Source organism: Nothoprocta perdicaria, unplaced genomic scaffold, assembly GCF_003342845.1.
Source record: "Nothoprocta perdicaria isolate Ctin4 unplaced genomic scaffold, notPer1 scaffold_21, whole genome shotgun sequence".
NCBI lineage: Eukaryota > Metazoa > Chordata > Aves > Tinamiformes > Tinamidae > Nothoprocta > Nothoprocta perdicaria.
In genome coordinates, this window is record NW_020455316.1 from 6,299,696 (window position 1) to 6,318,941 (window position 19,246).

The 19,246-nt window shown below is 35.8% G+C and overlaps 1 protein-coding gene across 1 annotated transcript in view; it reads right to left on the minus strand.

Annotated features, from left to right (window-relative positions):
- Positions 1-17,157: 17,157 nt before the first annotated feature.
- The window catches only part of MEI4 (meiotic double-stranded break formation protein 4), a gene marked incomplete at its 5' end in the record, with an annotated part of 55,291 nt that continues 53,202 nt past the window's right edge, over positions 17,158-19,246 (minus strand). The window contains one exon of the mRNA XM_026038456.1: positions 17,158-17,440. Within this exon, the coding sequence (XP_025894241.1) occupies positions 17,189-17,440 (252 nt within the window). The remainder of the gene's footprint in view (positions 17,441-19,246) is intronic.

Below are 19,246 nucleotides of genomic sequence, written 5' to 3' on the forward strand. Positions count from 1 at the left end.
TTTGCATATCTTACATCAGAAAAGGCGAAAATCTAATACAATTGTTAAAATATAATCCTGTCATGAGGCAAAAAAATTTAAATGAATAGAGGCAAAAAAGTTAAATGTATGAGTTTCCTTGTTGAAAAACCTATCATATAGCTTAAAGTAGATAATATAATTCAAATTTTTTTTTTTTCAATTGCCACACATCATTGGAATCTAACAAATACATAGGTATGTAGGAGTATTGCTGAGATTCTGTCTTGAAGGGAAAGTTTTTTTTTTTTTTTTTTTTTTTTTTTGGAATTCCACTCTTCTCCCTGCTCTATGTATTTACCATATTTATTCAACAGCAAAATGGTTTTCCAGATGACAAGTGGACTGGATACACACGTATTACAACAGTGGAGATGGCAATGACATTGTCCTGAATTAACTTCTGATGTAATAAAACTTCTTAAACTACTCATATATGAGCCTGTCACATCCCAAATGCCTGATGTTACTGCAATTTAACCAAACGACACAAAAAGGCGTATGTTTCCACAAGAAAAGTGTTTCTTGTGGAAGACATAAATAAAACCTTCATCAATGTTTTTATTTTGCAATGTTTCATAATGTGCACTTTTATATGAAGTGCAATTTTTAAGGTTTTTGTCCCTTTGTCACTTGTTTTGCCGCCTTCATGAACTGAGTGCTTTCTTTCTAAAACACTAACATTGGTTTTGCAATCATTCTGAAGCATTTCACGTACAACACTGCAAAGAATAATTTAAGAAAAGAAAAAAASATTATTTGTTCTACTACAAACACTGTAGTGAAAGACCAATTGGTTAAGCTTTTCTGATTTCTGTCATTAAACTTGTTCCTATCTCAGTCTGCTAAGGGAAAAATGTCAGTCTTTCAAAGTGGATGAGTTTTGCTCTAATAATCATGATATATCCCAGGTGGTGTATGTTGGAAATGTTTGGATCCAAAAATCACATAATCCATTTGAAGATTATTATTTTCCCTAGGCTGAATGCAAACAAGATTAAGAAATAAGATGTTGATGATAAGTGCACATTCTAAGAATAGGAAGACAAAAGTTTTTGAGAAAAAAAAAGACCTTTCTTTTCTTTAGTCTGAATTTTCCAAACACAATTCAGTATTATCAAGAAAATATGCCCACTGCTTACCCTGCGGCATCTGTTCTGCAGCAATGACAAAAGAGGAGCCTTAGAATTTAGAAATAAACATATGGGTTGATTACCACTGATGCACAAATAAGCTTTAAATCTTATTTTTAGATCCTATTTGTAAAGTCAGACGCTAGTTTAGGGACCTGAATTGAAAAGTTATTTTTGTTTTCTGATTTATGCCATATGAAATTATTCCAAACCCAGTCTAGAATAGGAAAAATTATGCAATTTAAATACAGCTTAGACTAGACAATCTAGTGCAACTTTTTGAAGGAATATGTTTATCTATAAATTATTCCAAATCTTTCAACTACCACACTATTATAGAGAAACATAATGCCTTAAAATATTTTTGGGGAACAGCTCATGCATTACCTTCAAGTAAAAATCAGAAAGGAAACAGTACCAGAACATTCCTCCCTTTCCCAGGGCATGATTTTGGGTCTCAGCCTACTGAAGGTCTTTCTGCTTCTTGATGTCAGGTAGACATCTGTTGTTTCTACTAACAGCATTCTCCTTATTTTCTCTGTTTTCAAAAGATCTTGAAATCTTGTATATTTCTGATATATTTCTAATTTCTTATTTCAGAATGGGCATGAAATAGGTTGTAAATACATTTTTAATTGCATGCCCTACTACAACAGTTTTAAAACCCACAGAAAGAAGCACCTATAGGAAGTTTCAGTACTTTAGTTCTCATATTTTTTCATAAATATATTGAAGCATGACTTCATATTTATATGAAGCATGACTTCATAAATATATTGAAGCATAATTAACAAGAAAATATGAATGACTACGTAATTAATACAAAAGTAAAGGATCAATGCACATAATAAAACAGAACTAAAATGATTATATCTCATTCATACCAAAATGTTACTGCATGCATAATTTCATGAAAATCTTATTTAATTTCACTGCATTTTTACAAACTCAAAAATATCTACTATGGAAGGATAATAAATCAGAACATTTTACAATTAATCTTTTCCATAAAGTTGTTATATGATATCAGGAGTAGTGTATCAGAAGAACACCACAAAATTATTTCCGTGCTCAATCTCATGTTAGGCCAGTCTTCAGATTCTTATGTTTGCATTCTTAAAGGACATAAAAGTACTATAGCTCTGCTAAAAATAAAATTACTCAGTTAAGAACCACAGAGGAACAGTAAGTTACTGTATGTAATTAAGTATGGACCCATTATGAGATAAATGAACTGTCAGTAGGAGGCTCTGGTGAAAAGGCAAAGGGGAACCATCAGGAAAGGCACTGCTRATAGAATAGATAAGTGCTGTTTTCTATCCACCTGGTGAAACCACATTTGGATTGCTGTGAAGATATTCAAGGAAGAAGAGCTCCAGCTACATCACTRCAAGTAAGAAAAGAGCTCTTCTGCAAGAGGTCAGCGTCTATGTTATTCCAGGCTTGTCTTTAGGAATCTGAATAAAAACGCATTTTGCATTTGGACAAAAGGGTGGGGAAGATTCCTGATAACCATTAACTCTACTGAATGGATTCATCTTTAGGGAACCTCTGAGAATACCCTGTTCCTGGCACGGAGAGAAAGCTCCTTATTGCCTAGGCTGATAGTCACTGCCTCACTCAGAGGCTCAGACGGTTATTTGGAGAGTTTAAGTGCAGGCCATTGGGAGGCAAAGGCTTTGATGCTGAGTTCTGAGGAAAGYTCAGATATTGAGTTTCTTAATTTTTGGAGCTTCCTCTAAAACTGCCACATCCTATCACATACTTGTGAGGACTGGACTGGACGTCCCTGACTAACACCATGAACTATGCTCTCTCAGCTTCGTATTTAACCATCTAGATCTAGTATGTCTAGTMCATCTTCCCCTCAAACCACATTAATTTTTCTTACTAGCTTTTCATCATTGACTGTCTTTCCAGCTGATTTTTGGGAGACAAAAGCAGTAATTAGAAGAATGACTTAAATAACTTATTGGCTGAATTACTGACAAACATTGAACTAATGATGTAATTTGGGAGAATTCTCTTTAATATGTATGGATTTTGATATGACAGGAAGTGAGTAGAAAAATATGTAACTATTACTGGGCCTAAATTACCATAAATTGTGCAGCTTATTAAAAATAAATAGCGAGTAAATCAACTGAAAGACTGAATCAATAGACCAATGAGTTGACAATAATTTTCTCCTCAATCATGAAATTACCAGGTCACTGAAGTTATACAGAGGATAAACAAATCATAAGAATGGAACAGGAAAAAAAATATCCTTTATTATTACTTATGCAATGAGAGACTACTGGAAGATGTAGCATCTACAACTTCAAAAAAAAAACAACCACTAAAATACTGATCCTCCAATCCTTTCTTAGCCAATAACTAATGCTCTGTCTGCCACAATAACATTAACAGTTGAAAGATTTGAATGTGCATTCCTAATTTAGATCAGAGTTCACCTAAAATGGCAGTGAGATAAACTTAGCTAATTGAAGAGAAATGGATTAAAGTAATTTTACTAAATTCAAATCATAAAATGTCATTGCTGCTAAAAAGACTGTTTTTCCTTACGCTTCACTCACAGAAATTAACAGATGATTTAAAAATAGAGGTACTTATTGAACACTTTACAGAACAGCTCTAGTAACATTTCTTTCATCTCATCTAAACTTATCTAAGAGGCTAAATTTGAAAAAGGGAGAGTTCAGGACAAGCAGTTTTTTGTGGTCTGTAAACATGTCTGAGCACCCTTAATCTTAATGGGAGTTGTCAGGCATAGACTTTGAGAACAAATGGAAGGAAGACTTTGAGGCAGAGAGAGATGGGTAGCAAGAAAAAGTAGTGGACACTGCACAGGAACTGCTTGGTCCTGGCCAGAGCAAATCAAGGCCAAGAGAATGAGAAAAGAATGCACCAGTCTAAAGAACAAGAAAGGAAGCATTCAAACACTGAGCTGAAGATTAGGAAACCAGAAATTCAACTTTCTACTAGGAGGCTGGTCCAAAAAATATACATGACTGCTGCAGAAGGACCTAAGGATACCAGGAGATCCCAGGAGTCTAAAGCCTAGTATCAGACATGGTACAGAAACTGTCTGAAAAACTTACTTTGATAATGGCCCAGACTGAGTCATTCATTGACTCATGGCTCATTCAAACTGTCTTCTATCAGTCTATCAAAACTAATACATTCAGTCAGACTCAAAATAGGTAACTTAAATTCCTTAAAATATGGCTACTCTGTGAGTGTGCTTATATTCCATTCAAACCCTTRAAACTGGGCTGATTAGAGAAATTGAGAAGACTGGAATCTCATGGTGCCAGGTCATTCAGTAAGGAAATGATCTTTCTGGGGCTTTCAAGACTTGCAATTGGAAAACTTTGCTGGTTACACAATCCGTGATACATTCCAGACAAGGAATTGAAAACTTCCAGTCTCTGGCACTRGCACACCTGGAAGACAACTCCAGAATCTGACAGTGCAGCAATTTCTTGATATTAGTCTCATTTTCCAAAGATGGTCTTTGACAATACAGCCAACTAACACGGTAAGTGTGTATAGCCACCGTACCACTGAAAAATAGTGTTTGATCATGAAATGACAAAAACAAATGAAGAAGTTCAGAGTAATATTTCTAAACATACACAAAGCCTTTCATGGGCCAAAGCAACCTAGTAAGTGATGAAAGGGAAACCGTATTAACAAGAAAAAAGATGCTGGCTATAAAATATTCCRACTACCCTGAATAGTTGAAAAGAATAAGAAGTGAGAATAGAATCACTGACTCACAGAATCATCATCATGCATTCTGTGTCCCTTATTAATGATGCTCTTCCACAGATCATCAACATTTAAAAATTTGCAATAAGAAATTACTCCATCTCTGACAGCTGCTGGTACGACTACTTGCCTAACTCTGCTATACTGATGAGTTAAATTTAATTTTAGATTCAAAGCTATTTAGGGCATAAACTTATCTTTTGATTATATCCCAAATTGGTACAGTCTAGCAAGAGATGACGATACAATTGAGAATGAACGACCATCTGAGTAAAGTTATATAGAAGTCTAGTCTATTATAGAAGTTAAGTACTTACCAACCTCTTCTATCTGCAGAGTTATAAGGAGGAACTTATCTGCTTCACCCCCAAAAGAAAACAAGATCAGTCAAAGTAGTAAACTTCTCAATTTAAACCTGAAATGAGAAATTAAATACACCTTCAACAGTGACACTTAGGGGTCCAGTATCCTATTACAGGGATGAACTACTTCTGTTTATTTCTGGGAGCACTGGCAAGAAAAAAAGTTTTGGGTTGTCGTTTTGAGTCTACTTAGTCAATAGACTTTTGAGCAGTCTATTGACTGCTCACTGACACAAAAGTGAAGCTTTCTCTTTCATCCTCCATTTTCTCCCTAAAACATGAGGGTATCTAGAAACTAATAAGTGATATGGACATTTCCTCTTTACTAACCTGACCTTATTCTCACTCAATTTTCACCTGTTCCTCCCATCAATGGGTTAAATAGAATTAACACCTCAAATTAATTTGAGGAGTCTTATTTTTATCTTCAGCTAAAAGCCCAAGTTTCTGACACTTTAGCAAAGTATGACTTAGTTCTGTTTGTGTTTTAAATCTTATTTTTTTTTTTAGAAAATATTTTAAATCTCATTTGGTTCAGCTAGAAGATGCTCTATCTGAAAACTCAGTTCTGTCATGTTGATTCATGGAAGTAGTCCTGTAAACTTCGAAGTATTACATATGAATCAGAACTAAATAATCAGGTGAAATATTTAAAGACACCTTATGTATTTGAAAACTGTTACCATTGCTTGTCTAAGTCTTCTGTTTATTAGCCTAAAAATCCCAAATTTCTAGCATTCTCCCATAAAACACACATATCTCCAGTAATTAATAAGTTAAAACAATAACTCTTTCTGCTGTTGTTCCTCATTCTTCTTGTGGCCTTGTCAGCACCAGGATAGGGACAGGAATGTTTTATGCAACTGTATAGTATTGTGTATAGCTTGTTTTTCTGGTGAAGTCCTTAAGTGCCATGGGATTGCTGATCAAGGGAAGGGATTATGCCCCTTTACTCGGCATAGGTTATGAGGCATATGTTAGAGGACATATTGTGCAATGCAGCTTGCTTTGAGTTTCCAAAACAGGAAAGATATCAACGAAGTTGAACGAGTTCAGCAGAGGCCTCTAGGCTGGCTGGTGGTTGGAGCACTTGCTTGGTGAGAAGAGGCTGAGAGAGCTGGGGTTGTTCAGCCTGCAGAAGAGATGGCTTCAAGGGGTACCTGACAGCAGCCTACCAGTGCCTATAGGGAGCATATGAAGGAGACAGAGCTAAGCCCTTTAGAGTGGTACATGGAGAGAGGACAAGACACAAGTTGAAACAGGAGACGTTCAAACTTGGTAAGTTGAAATTCTCTTCCTGCCAAAGAGTCAGCATTTCACCTAGAAAGGCTACGCACTTTTCAGCACTGGAGATCTTCAGGACTTGACAAGATAAATCACTGAACCACTTGGTCTCACTCCATAGCTGTTCCTGCTTTGAGCAGAAGGTTGGACTAGACTGCAGGTTGGCCTGCAGTTCCTTCCAACTTGAATTTTCCTATGCTCCTAAGAACACATAAGTGCCTATATGTTCACAAAACAGGTAAATGTCACTACATAGTACTGAATACACAAGTTAAGCACATACTGCTCTTTCACTTAATTACATAATCTTCCATATTTACTACTTATGCAACACTTTGCATTTGCAACTGTCAACAGCTATGTGTGCCTCAGTACCTTTGCTGAGTTTGGCACTTTTATTGCAGTGAAAGCTAGTAAAAATGAAGCTGAGTACACAAAAATGCCACTTCAAAAGGACTCCTTGGGCATCTAATTTGTCCCTTAATCTGCCCGTTATTATTTGTAAGTCGCATTTTTCTTTATATTTAACAAGTCCTACTTGCAAGAGTAAACAAGTTTCCTACTAATGATGTTTTGACGAAAGAAACATAATTGTACACCATAAAATCTTTGTAGCTATTTTAATTGCTCTACAAATTATCTTTKAAGTGCGGAGCATGATTTACAGTAGTGAAATGCTTCCCCCCTTTCAGAACTAAGTAGAGTTGATTAGAAACTTTTAAAAAATTACACTGTGAGGAGGCAGTGGAAAGGTATATTAACCTATGAATGTTGAAGATGAGCCTTTTTACAGGGAAGATTTTATCATTTTTTTTCTTTCTCTCCCTCCCCGTCCCCCACCACAGGAAACTTTTTCTGAAGTCTGAGTAGAACTTTTAAYTGGTTTTAAAATATCAGATTAAGCAGAACTTAATTAGATTAAAAATAGGTGAATTGCAAAAGGGACAGAAACTGGTAAGCTAAGGCAAGCATAATGTGAGAGAAATAGGTTCAAGCTATTGCTTTATCCAACTGCAGCAGAATGAAAGCTACAACTTGCTTATTCCAGGTGAGTGACCTATTCTTGGTCAAGCGTAATTTTCTTACTGTAATGAAATTAATGTTAAAGACTTAAAATATTTAATCAATGAAAGTTTTGTTTGCTGACCAGCCTGATCTTTAAATAAAACTTAGTTGCAAGACTGCCTATATCAGTAAACTCTCATGTTTGCATAATGATGGCAATTTCCCCTCCCTTCATCACATGGCAGCTTTCATGCAGCAGAGCATCTCATATAGAAAAAACACAGTTGAAAGAATAAACAGGAAAGGAAGATTAATAGTTTAAAAAGTTAAGACAGATCTTCTACCCTAAGATTCTGCACCAATTATGTTGTAACTTAYTGAGTAGGAAACAGAAATCAGCGAAGCATTAGGAAAAGCTTTCAGAAAGAGTCAAACTTTGTATCTGTTACATCAGAGGATTATATTCCAATACAATTGCAGCTTACTACTTCGAAGATTTGTATGTTAATGGCTTCCAACACATTAATAAGTAATATTTGTTTCTACAGAATTCTTGTTGACATCTGTCTGAACAACTTTGCTCTGTACTTAATGGAATCCGATCTGCCTTTAATAGTAGTTCACTAAGTCATTCGAAGTTCTAGGCTTTTTTTGAATACAAAATACTGAAACAATCTTGCTCTGGGGTTGGAGATCAGCTATGTAATTATTTTTTGAATAAGACAAGTTAACTGGAATGTAAATAATGTCTGTAGAAGTTAAGTTGGCAATACATATAAAACTCTAAATAAAACAAATCTGAGAGACAAAAAGAAATGCAGATATTGGAAGTCTAGTAGTTCCAGGAAGTTATGCAAGCTTTAAAAACATAAAAAGAATGCTTTATGGTCACCAAATCACCAGTAAGTAAACAGACAGAAACAATACAAAAGATATATAAATCTGAAAAAAAAAAAAGATTTAATTATTTTTTACAATACAGTAATGAATTTCCTACTTCAACATGACATTGTAGCAAAAAATCAATTTCTACTGTAAATAGTATTCTCTCCTTATTGTAAATATTATGCCTTCCATGTCTTGGTTTAGAGCTGTTCCACAGCCACATTTTCTACCTTCTTTTTAAACAACTTTTTGTTTTTTCTTTCTTTTCTGTCTACTTTCTGAAAATTAGGGTGTTGGACACTCCAGGAAAAAGGATGGCACTATTTTTTCAAGGTATGTGCTTTTTCTAATGTAGTCTCAGTATCTGCTTGATTTTTAAATACACACATAATTCTAAAGGAAGAACTTCTACAATATGAATTTGTAATGGGGAAAAAAAGATCACTCAGCTGAATCTGTTCATCTGGAACATATTATCAGTTCATCAGTTCAAATAATAGAAGTTTCAGTTATTATAGCACATGAATAGTAAAAGTATATCTTATCCTTATTCTATGTGCCACTACAAAATCATATGTAAAAATAAGAAAAGCTAAGTGAAATTCTGAGATAGAATTCTAACACGAAAAATTTATGAAACTGTAAAACTGTAAAGATCATATATCATGTTAAAGTAAGAATTCTCAAAATTTCATTATGGCTTTAGATTAGATCCAAGTTTGTTAGGCCACTATTTTCAACTCTATATTCAGCTTTTAACAGTCACATACACAACCATATTTCTTACAACCATATTTCTTACTAGCAACTCGCTTTTGGGGCTGAAGTGAAAAATTGATTTTACTTGTCACTGCTTATTATGTTTGTTTACCTTCCAACTTTGGGAATGCACAGTGAATTCCCCTTCATTTTCAACTTCTCCCTTTTGTAGTATTCCAGCTGCAGATACTTCAGGAGAAAGCCTTTTAAAATCAGATATTTTCTATTGTAACTTTTAGAACTCCARCAGGTTTTTGTAAACATTTTTTTCCCCAGAGACTACTGTGAGGCCCAGTTTAAACTAAAGCTCCCATTTTAATGGTCAAAATGAGCAAATTCTCTTTTTTTTTTCCAAATGATTTCCTGTCCCCTGCATCTTAACTCTTTTACTGTCAGCTGCATCCACTTACAGTCACTATCCCTTAGGTTAACTCACAGAAGTTAATCTAAGTATAGGATCAGTGTTGCTACCAAAGATTTAAACAGGTGCTGAAGATTGAGCCTGTATATATAACAGGACCTCTAGTTTTGCTGATCCTGTCTTCCAGCCTGGCTCGTTCTTCTCTGCCTCAGGGATTTCTGATTGTCATTCAATATTTTTTTGGAAGGTTGTCCTTGGTCAAGTAACATTTGGGATGAACGTTTACATAAGGACAAGACAAATGGTAGTGAATTGACTGGTGACAGTTATCCTGCATATTGCAGAGTACATTGAGAAAAGTTACAAATTACAAGTAAGCACAAAGAAGTCAAAAAAAAAAAAAAAATAGAGACATGACAGAGACATTTTCAGTTACCAGAAAAAGTAAATTTAATACTACCAGCAAGAAAGCAATGCTTTAGTACACTAAGGTTTTAGGCCAGGATAAATTTCTGCAAAAGACTCCTCATATGTGATGCAACTTATGTTGCATATGTGCAACAATCTATGTGATGGATCCCGTCTACTATTAGTGAAGCATATTCAGACACTGGTTGTGTTCTTCAGGACTCCTTTTAGAAAAAGTTCCCTTTACTCTTCCCTTTACTCTCTTTCCTGGGGGCTCAGGCCTTGTGGCTTATCACTTAAATAAGACATTGCTCTTCTGTTTCTTCTGTGGCTTCCTCTGTCACCCACTTCAGGCCTTTCGAATATCTTAGACAGYGTTTCATTCTGGGTAAACGACATTTAAAGCAAAGAGCACAAATCTTGCAAAGCAACTTGCAAATTTGTCACACACACATACCCGGACTATAGACAAAGCACAACACATGTATACATATTTCTGATGACATGAATGTCTGCACAAAAATCCATCTGAATCTCCTCATGACCTTAGAAAACAATGTGATTTTGTCTCTACCTTTGTCAGGGCACAGAACTGATTCATATCTAGTGTTGAACTCTCAGGATGATCCCTGACACACTTTTGGCCCAGGCCAATTAGCACGAGCCTAAATGATTCTTTCTATCTCAGCACAGGTACTGACCCCAGGGCAGGGACCATTTGTWAAGGGGCACCTTGGACATGACAACCCTGCTTTGAAGACTATGAGAATTTCACCAAGTGGCCATAGACAGTTGGTTTGGTGACCAGAGGACAGGCCCTAGCACTGGTGACTCGGCTAGTAGAGCCTTTGACCCAGCCTTTATCCACCATGTGCTGAACATTCTACCTGCCTCTGAACAGGAATTGCAGCAGGTAAAACTAGCAGGGAGCTAATTAGGAGGGTTAGCACCATTTAATGCTGACCTGCTTAGCAGGGTCCTGCTTAGCATTAGTTAACAGGAGACTTTATAGAGGAGGATGTAACTCTTTATTCAGACTGATGAAGTACTGTGACTCACTTGGGAGCCAAAATTTAGTTCTTTCCTGAAAATGGTTGTCCACAACCATGCTCTCTTTCTTTCAAGAACAGAGCAAGGATCACTCCTTTTCTTTTTCTAGGTACTGTAGGATACAAAAAGTTCTTCCACACTCTTCCCCATCTCTCTTTATAGAAGAGCTTAATGATTATACCCTGAGACTCAAATCCTTATCTATCACTGCTCTGAGGTTTCCCCTCATCAAGTACAGCTAAAATTTTCTAATGGTAGATGTACTCCTYTCTTTCCTTGTGAAGCCAGCAGGAAAATAGTTCAAGACTGACTAGAAAGAGAATTAACAGAAAACTCAGCTTCCAATGAAAAGATTTGGCTTCTAGTCCATTCTCAGAGGTCTGACTACTGTGATCACAGCACTCAGATGGTGTGTCCACATTAGACTTTATGTTAGATGTACACCTTTTGAAGCAAGTCTCATCCTCATCCTCATTCATGGTGTTCACAGCTCTCACTATATAGAAGACTCAGAGCACACAAACTAGTTTCCTTTCGGATGTAACGAAACCAGAGTATGAGCTCAAGTCCATGCACCCACAGCAGCTGGTGTGTGTTGAATTCACAAGAGCAAACTAAATAAAAACTAAAGTAAACCCTCAAAAATGCATGCAGGACAGAGAGTAATCCCTTGCACCAATTATCTCTACAGAACCACTCCTAACGTATCTCTATAGTAGCTAATGTAAACACAGGCAGAGGGGTACAAGTCATAGTTTTCAAACGCTCCACACAAATGAGGGAACTTATCCTGATTTTCCACATGTGGTTGAGTGACCTATCTACTTAAATTCTGTACAAGAGTAAAAGAATGAGCATCCTTATTACTGTCTTGCCTGGACACCTCTTGAATCAAGTGACTTATGAAATGCAGTTTGTGAGGTGCCACAGAGATCACCACGACTAAATACTTTGCACCTGGRTAGTATGTAGGTTACGTAACACATATGTGATCCTTCACATATTTTTACCTTCTACAAAGGGAAAAGGAGAAAGGGTAAAGAAGAAGAGAGGAGTTAACTACACAAACAGGAAAAGAAAATCCAGGAATCAGAAACGCCACAGAGACACCTCTTTTCCTAACTACTAAATCACTGAACAGTTGGTTGGAAGGGACCTCTGGAGATCACTTAGTCCAATCCCTCTGCTCAAGCAGRGTGAGCCCTGGACCCTCTCCRGACAGTCTTTGAATATCTCCACAGATGATGACTCAAAAACCGCTCTGGGCAACCTATTGCAGTGCTCAGTTAACCTCATAGGAAAAAACAGCTCAAACAGAACTTTCTGTGTTTCAGTTTGTGACTATTGCCTCTTGTCCTGTCACTGACAGCACAGAGAAGAGCCTGGCTCCATCCTCTTTAGACCCTTCTCTCAGATATGCCCTTCCTTAAGTGCATAAATGCCCCCTCAGCCTTCTTCAGGACAAACAGTCCCAACTCTGACCCATTATCCAGGCCATGGTGAATTAAGTTGAACAGGACTGAATTTCATACTGATCCCTGGGGTACATGACTGATTACTGGCCTCAACTACTAGACTTTGCACCACTGATCACAACCCTGTGAGCTCTGCTGTTCAGTCAGTTTTCAGTCTACCTCAGTGTTAGCTCATGCAGCCCATACTTCATTAGCTTGCCTACAAGGCWGACAGTGTTGAAAGCCTTACTGAATTCAGGGTAGGCAACTTTCACTGCTCTCCCCTTATCTACCCAGCCAGTTATTCCATCATAGAAAGCTATGAAGTTGATGAAGAAATTGTAGCTACTGCCTGAAAAGGTYGCTACTCAGACCACATCCTGCTGCTCACAACTGCTTGATCCTGATCTCAGAATCATGGTGCCCTACAACCTTCTGGCTGTGCTCTTCTGAACACAGCCAGAACCTACCATCCTTGTTGAAATGAGCAGTCAKAGAGACGGACTCATTTTAGCTGAACCACCTCTTTCAGTGTCATCATAGGAAGGTGAGAGGAGCTCAGCTTCTCCTTTTACAGAAAGAAAAGATCTATGTCTAAATCTTAATGCAAGGAAGAGTTCCTAGACTTAGGTGCATAATGTATTCTGCACAACATAAGCTGTTTTTCTACATGCAGCTGCAGCATGGCTGAGGAAAGATATAAACATACAAAGCAGAACRGGTAGCAATAGCTAGAATTACTACTCTCCAAGAATCATAATATCAGAAAGATATCAAAAACAGCTTACAATATCAGAAAGATATAAAAACAGCTTACAAGACATAAAGACAAATAATGCTGCTTGGAAAGACTGAATCATAGGAGACAAGTAAGAGAGCTAAATTGAAGTAAATGAAAAATAAAAGATCTGACCAGAATATTAGATGAATATATTCCTGTTKATCAAAAATTGGTAGTACATTATTTAAAATGATGTATTATTAGTCTCAAAATTAGTAAGATATTCATCTAGCAATCTATAAATTCTAATCTTCATTGAAAGTATTGCTGACATTAATTCTACCACTGACTGTAAAAGTGGGTTGGATATTTTCATAGAATCATAAGCACTTTTCCTCCAAATATTTTGTAAAATAATATATCCAGATTAAAAATACAAAAAGAAAGTAAAAATATACAGGCTTGTTAACCTAACTAGGCAGTTAACATAACCAGGTCATGTATGAAGTTATTTGGTCTTTCATTTCAGGCTTTTTTACTTTTGGAGTAAACTCTTTTGGAAGAAGTTCTATGAGAGCTGCACCATGTTTGCATCCTTAAGTTAAAAAAAAGAAAAAAGATCAAAAAATCATCATTAAGGTAAAGCATCATGCAAAAGTAAAATAGATAAGAGGGCYTCCTGTCTCATTTCAAATTTGATCACACAATTTCAGCACTTCATCCTTTGTGATTGTCAAACAGGTGCAGATAAACTCTCACTGTATGTCCTGCCTAAGCAAAGCTGAAGAGCTGAGGACAGGTATTGACAATAATGGTAGATGTGATATTTGCAAGAAGATATTTGCTGCACAGGATGCAGCAAATCCCTCTGGCTGTCAACATTTTCCCATGTTAAAAATGAAAATCTTTAATTCATTTCAAAACAACCACGAGAGCATTTTGGGCAGTACAGGATCATTAACTTTGCAGTAAGTTAAGCATAATCGGCCTCTAATACCCTTTTCACCTTTACTAGAAAATAGCAGGTGAAGAAAGTATCAAAAATACTTTCAGTGATATACATGACTAGCATGTATTTCATTACCTCATGCATTCCAGTTATTGTCCTAAGTGATTTTTACCTTACAACATAAGTTTGCTTGCAGTTTTTTTCTAATTTGGAAGAAAAATCAGACATGTCCCCTCAAATCCTTAAACTGACAGTTTACATCTTGTAGTTTTTGGTGTCATTTTATTACAAAACTGATGGGGGCTGGGGAAGTAAAAATGAGCTTAATGAAGGTGTGAAGAACTATGCTTTGCAAGAAGAAATCAATAGCATAAATACAAAATGAGGGAATGACAGACAAGGCAGCAGTACTGCAGGAAAAGCTCAACTGCAGTGCTACGCTGCAGTCYGGGGTTCGGAGAACTGCCCTTCTGCTTGGTGAGACGTATCACAGGTACTGCCTTTCACCTCTGAGATGGCAACTGCTTGAATCCACTTAGGTGTCCCTTGCAGGTCAGGTGTGATCACAGGTTGCAGGAATAAGAACAGCAGAAATGGTAAGACTTTTTTTGGTTTTATGAGGTAGTCATTCCTCATTCTTGGAGTCCTGTGTTACCATATCAAGAAAAGGCCTAAAGATTGAATTCCATTTTTTTTTTTTTTTAAACAGGCAAAAATAAACTGTGTTTCAAGTTATATAATTTTATACAAGGTCGGAAATTTCTGAAATTTTAAGACTAGATTATTTGGAATTGCAAAAATAAACTACAATGTATTACATTAATTACTGGGAACTCTTAAAGTGGTTTACATCACAATACTTCACAGGTAACTGTCAAGCAAATTAAGAGTTTAGAAAGTTATCTAACTTGTAGTGACAAAAGACACATAAATATGATGTACTTGATGCCTTCTTTGCTTCAGTCTTCGCCAGTAAGGCCTCCCAGGCCTCAGTGCTTAGGAAAAAGGTTCAAGAGAGAAACTAACAGCACTAATGAGGATGAAGGCAGGAGTTACCTGCAAGAACCTTGCAAGCCAATGGCATCAGGCAGGCAACAACCARGGGTGCTGAAAGTTTTGGTCAGTATCTTTGCAAGGCTGCTATCATTTTTAAAAAGTCATAGACTGAAGACAGACAAATGTCACAGTGATCTCCAAGAAGGGACACAATGTCAAAATTGGAAACTGTTGGCCAGTCAGCCCTCATCCTCATCCTGAAAAAATCATGGGGTCCTTCTGAAACACATTCTTGAGCACATGGAGGAGAAAGTGACTGGGAACAGCCAGCATGGATTTACCAAAGGTAAACCATGCTTGACCAACCTAGTTGGTTTCTATGATAAAAATGAATTTATTTGTGGATAGGGGATGGCAGTGAATGTTCTACATCTCCACTTTAGTAACATTCTTGTTTCCAAGTTAGGATGTTACGGTCTGCATGGGTGGATAACCAGTTGGGTAAAAAAAGTGGTTGGATGTTCAAGCTCACAGAATAGTAGTTAATGGGCCACACTTTACATGGATATCTGTATTCAGGTATATTTATCCACCTGATTTACAAATTAGACAGACTTCTCTTGAGGTTTGCTAAAAGAAAGCAATCAACAAGTGTTACACTATGACATGACCAAATGCTACGTTTAAGAAACAGAACATAATGCTGGACACCTCTCAGCAAGTGTAAGAATCTCTTCAGGGAGCCAATTTAACAGCAAAGTAACTTGGTTTGCAAATATTAATGTATTTTACTTGTATAGAAGACTCAGGTTAATTATCTGTAATAAATAAAATTCAAATTAACAAGATCATTTATTTACAGTATCAGTATATTCAGAAAATATATTCAGCTTCAGAGAATTTTACTTATATAAAAATGAATCTAAACAAAATGAATCTAAACAAAACTGCAACTGGAAAAGGACAAATATTAAAAATGTTTTATATTTATGGTGAATAAGGAAGACAAAATGTTCCACTGCTAGAAAAATTGCTGTTCGTTATAATAATTACTCTCCAAATTTATCAAGGAGTCTGGATCTGTTAAGCTATTGTTGAACTCTTATTCTAAAGATCTTTTATGCTTATTTCTATTAAAATATGTAACTTTAATTATTCCTATGAGTATAATTTCATTCCACAGAAATAAAAATGTAAAATTCAGCTATAATACATAAAATAAAAAGGGGATTTTATCAATACTCATTTGTCTTAGAAACAAAGGTTTAAAGCAATCGTAGAATGGGCTGAATTTATTCAAGTGAATTATTAGTCGTCTCAGAGTAAATTAGGTCTATTGCATATGCATATAGGAGTATAGCCAAACAGTACACAGTAAAAGTAATAAAGTTGTCAAATCATCACAAAGTTGTGTATCAGACTTTATTTAGCTCAGAAAACTATTATTTTGATTAAACCAGAAATGAAGACTGTTCTGTAAGAACTGATAGCAATAAATTACCAAAAATATTTTTGCTTCTGATTCSATTATCAGACTGCAGTCTTTGCTACATCACTTTTAACGTATCACTGCACTTTTTCCAGATGTTAAGTCTACTTGCTATTACCAATCCTGTCAACCAACCTGTGTCTCTAAAGCACACAGAAGCTCCACAGCTCTCTAAAAAGATGTGTATTTATATAGCTGCCTAGKTTGGAAACCTTATTATGTCTAGACTTAGATGTTGGCAGTGCTTATTTTAAATATCACTTGAAATAGCTTTTCTTTTTGCCCTTTTTGCCTGTGGAGGCAAACAACACTATATTGTTTTCCACTATGAGGAAACAGTGTTTATTCAAAATGACACCTGAACTATTACATTTCTTTCTATATTTAAAATCAGAAATAAACTGCATTATCTCAGAAACGGTTCTATGGGATAGTAGTYTAAAGTAAATGTTTTACAATAATGACAATTTACCTGTCTGGTTTAAACATTTTCCAATATRCTCCCATAACAAATGCTCTGTTAAAAGCAGGCTTTTTTTAATCAATTTGTATTTGAGCTGAGTTCAAAAGAACACTCACTCTCCACAAATATAAAGAAAACAAAGGGAATTCATCTGAGAGGTGAAGAATAATTTGATCAAGGTTCTTCATAAATTTGTTTTTTTCTTCCTCAATATACTGTAAGCTTGAAACGTTACTTTCTTCTGTCTTACTTTGAAGAAGTTGTTCCAGAATCATGAACAGATAAAAAATATTCTCATACTGGGTAATGTCATATGCGTCCTGGATCTAGGAATAAAGAAAATGCAATGCATAAGTATAATGTGAAAGCGCTTCTGTAGCCTACCGTCTTAGATGACAGTTTGGGGAATAATGTTAAAATATGYGGTAATATTTATATAATCATAATGACTATACACTCAGATACAATTTCTGCTTAAAAAAAAAAGTTTGCATTCTTGTGACAAAAGCCACTCTGACGCTCCATCATTATTGGTGGCAAACGAAGAGTCAACATAATCTCCTGTTATGGAATCAGCTAGCCCTACTTATCCACAGGCATATCATAATTGTTTCTGATTAACAAAAAAAAAGTTTTGTTTAAGTGTATAATTGGAATTGGTGGATTCCCGTTTTCTAAGATCCAGTGTCCCTGGATGGAGAGGAACTCATATGAATGGCTTATTCATATCAACCTTTTTAATAGTAGTGAAAAAAGAAATACAGAACCTACAATGCTAAACTATGACTCTGTCCAGAAAAAATATCATGTAGAAACAAAACTGAAGGGCTATGTTTTGAGTCCTGTAATTTGAATATTAGAAGTACAACTTTACACGGAAAAAAAAAAATCCAACAGTGTTAGCTTTAACTGTTGGCCCTGCAAATTTGTCACATTTCCTTTCACGTGTGTAATCAACAGAAAAYGTTTAGAAAGGCAAATTACATCACTTCACTTATGCCCATAACCCTCGACTTTTCCAAACAGTTAAGCAAYTGTGCTACTTTCAGTATGCCTTGAAAACTGCAACCTAAATTAATTAGGTTCATTAATTAATAAACTATTGAATTGATTATGGTAACAGGAATCACTGGCTAACTAATTCTGTTTCCTYTGAAAATTCTACTATAAAAAGTTATTTTAGCTGTATAGAAATGACTTTGAATAGAAAGGGCRAGCCTGATGGCAAAGAGGCAGCATTTTCTGAGATTATTCTTTCCAGSAGACAAATGCACCCACTTTGAAATACCCTTTCATAATACTAGTAAAAATCAGCATAAAACATTTTATGGCTCAAGGATCATTAACCTTTCTGACCCATTTATTAATCTGAACAAAATGTGTCTCTACATCTTTTGTTAGAGGTTTGTTTGTAACACCATTTGATGCAGTAACTACCACTGTAAATTTATGCCATAGAACTAGTACAGAAATACCTCAACTGTTATCTAATGGTGCATACATTGGTATAGTTATAACTATAACTGTATATATATATGTATACATATATACATATACAGTTGTAACTATAAGCCTATTCATGCTACTCACCAAAGTGTGTGAGCAGCTGTACATAAATATGTACACGCTCACATAGTTGGTCCATCCAGAAAATTCAGAAGGTAGGATTATAAAGCAAATCTTAAACTGTCACACTAAAGTATATTAACTTCAAAAATGGCATAAATATGAAGCAAAGAGTTAACGTAAAACTACTTTTTGAGAAAAAAAAAAAGATCATTTTCACAAGACGACACAGGTGCCTAACRCAGACTCACTACCTCCTGATTTGCTGATCATAAAATGCTGATTTTTTTTCCCCAGTAAGTCCAGAATAGCAATTATCAGATGTTTTTCAGAACTTTCTCTGAAGAGTGCTTGCTCCCTCCTGCTTTGATACTTATTTCCTCTATTTGCCCAACTAAAATTGACCAGAGATATCTCACAAGCCCTTAGCACTTGAAAGAAACCTAGAGTTTCTTTTAAAGTTAAGTTTTAGATAAAACTAAGAATTAAGTTTTAGACACTTTTTTAAGTCAGCTGACTATCTCACTGTGTATTCCAATGCCAAAAAGAACAAAAATTGAACTCAG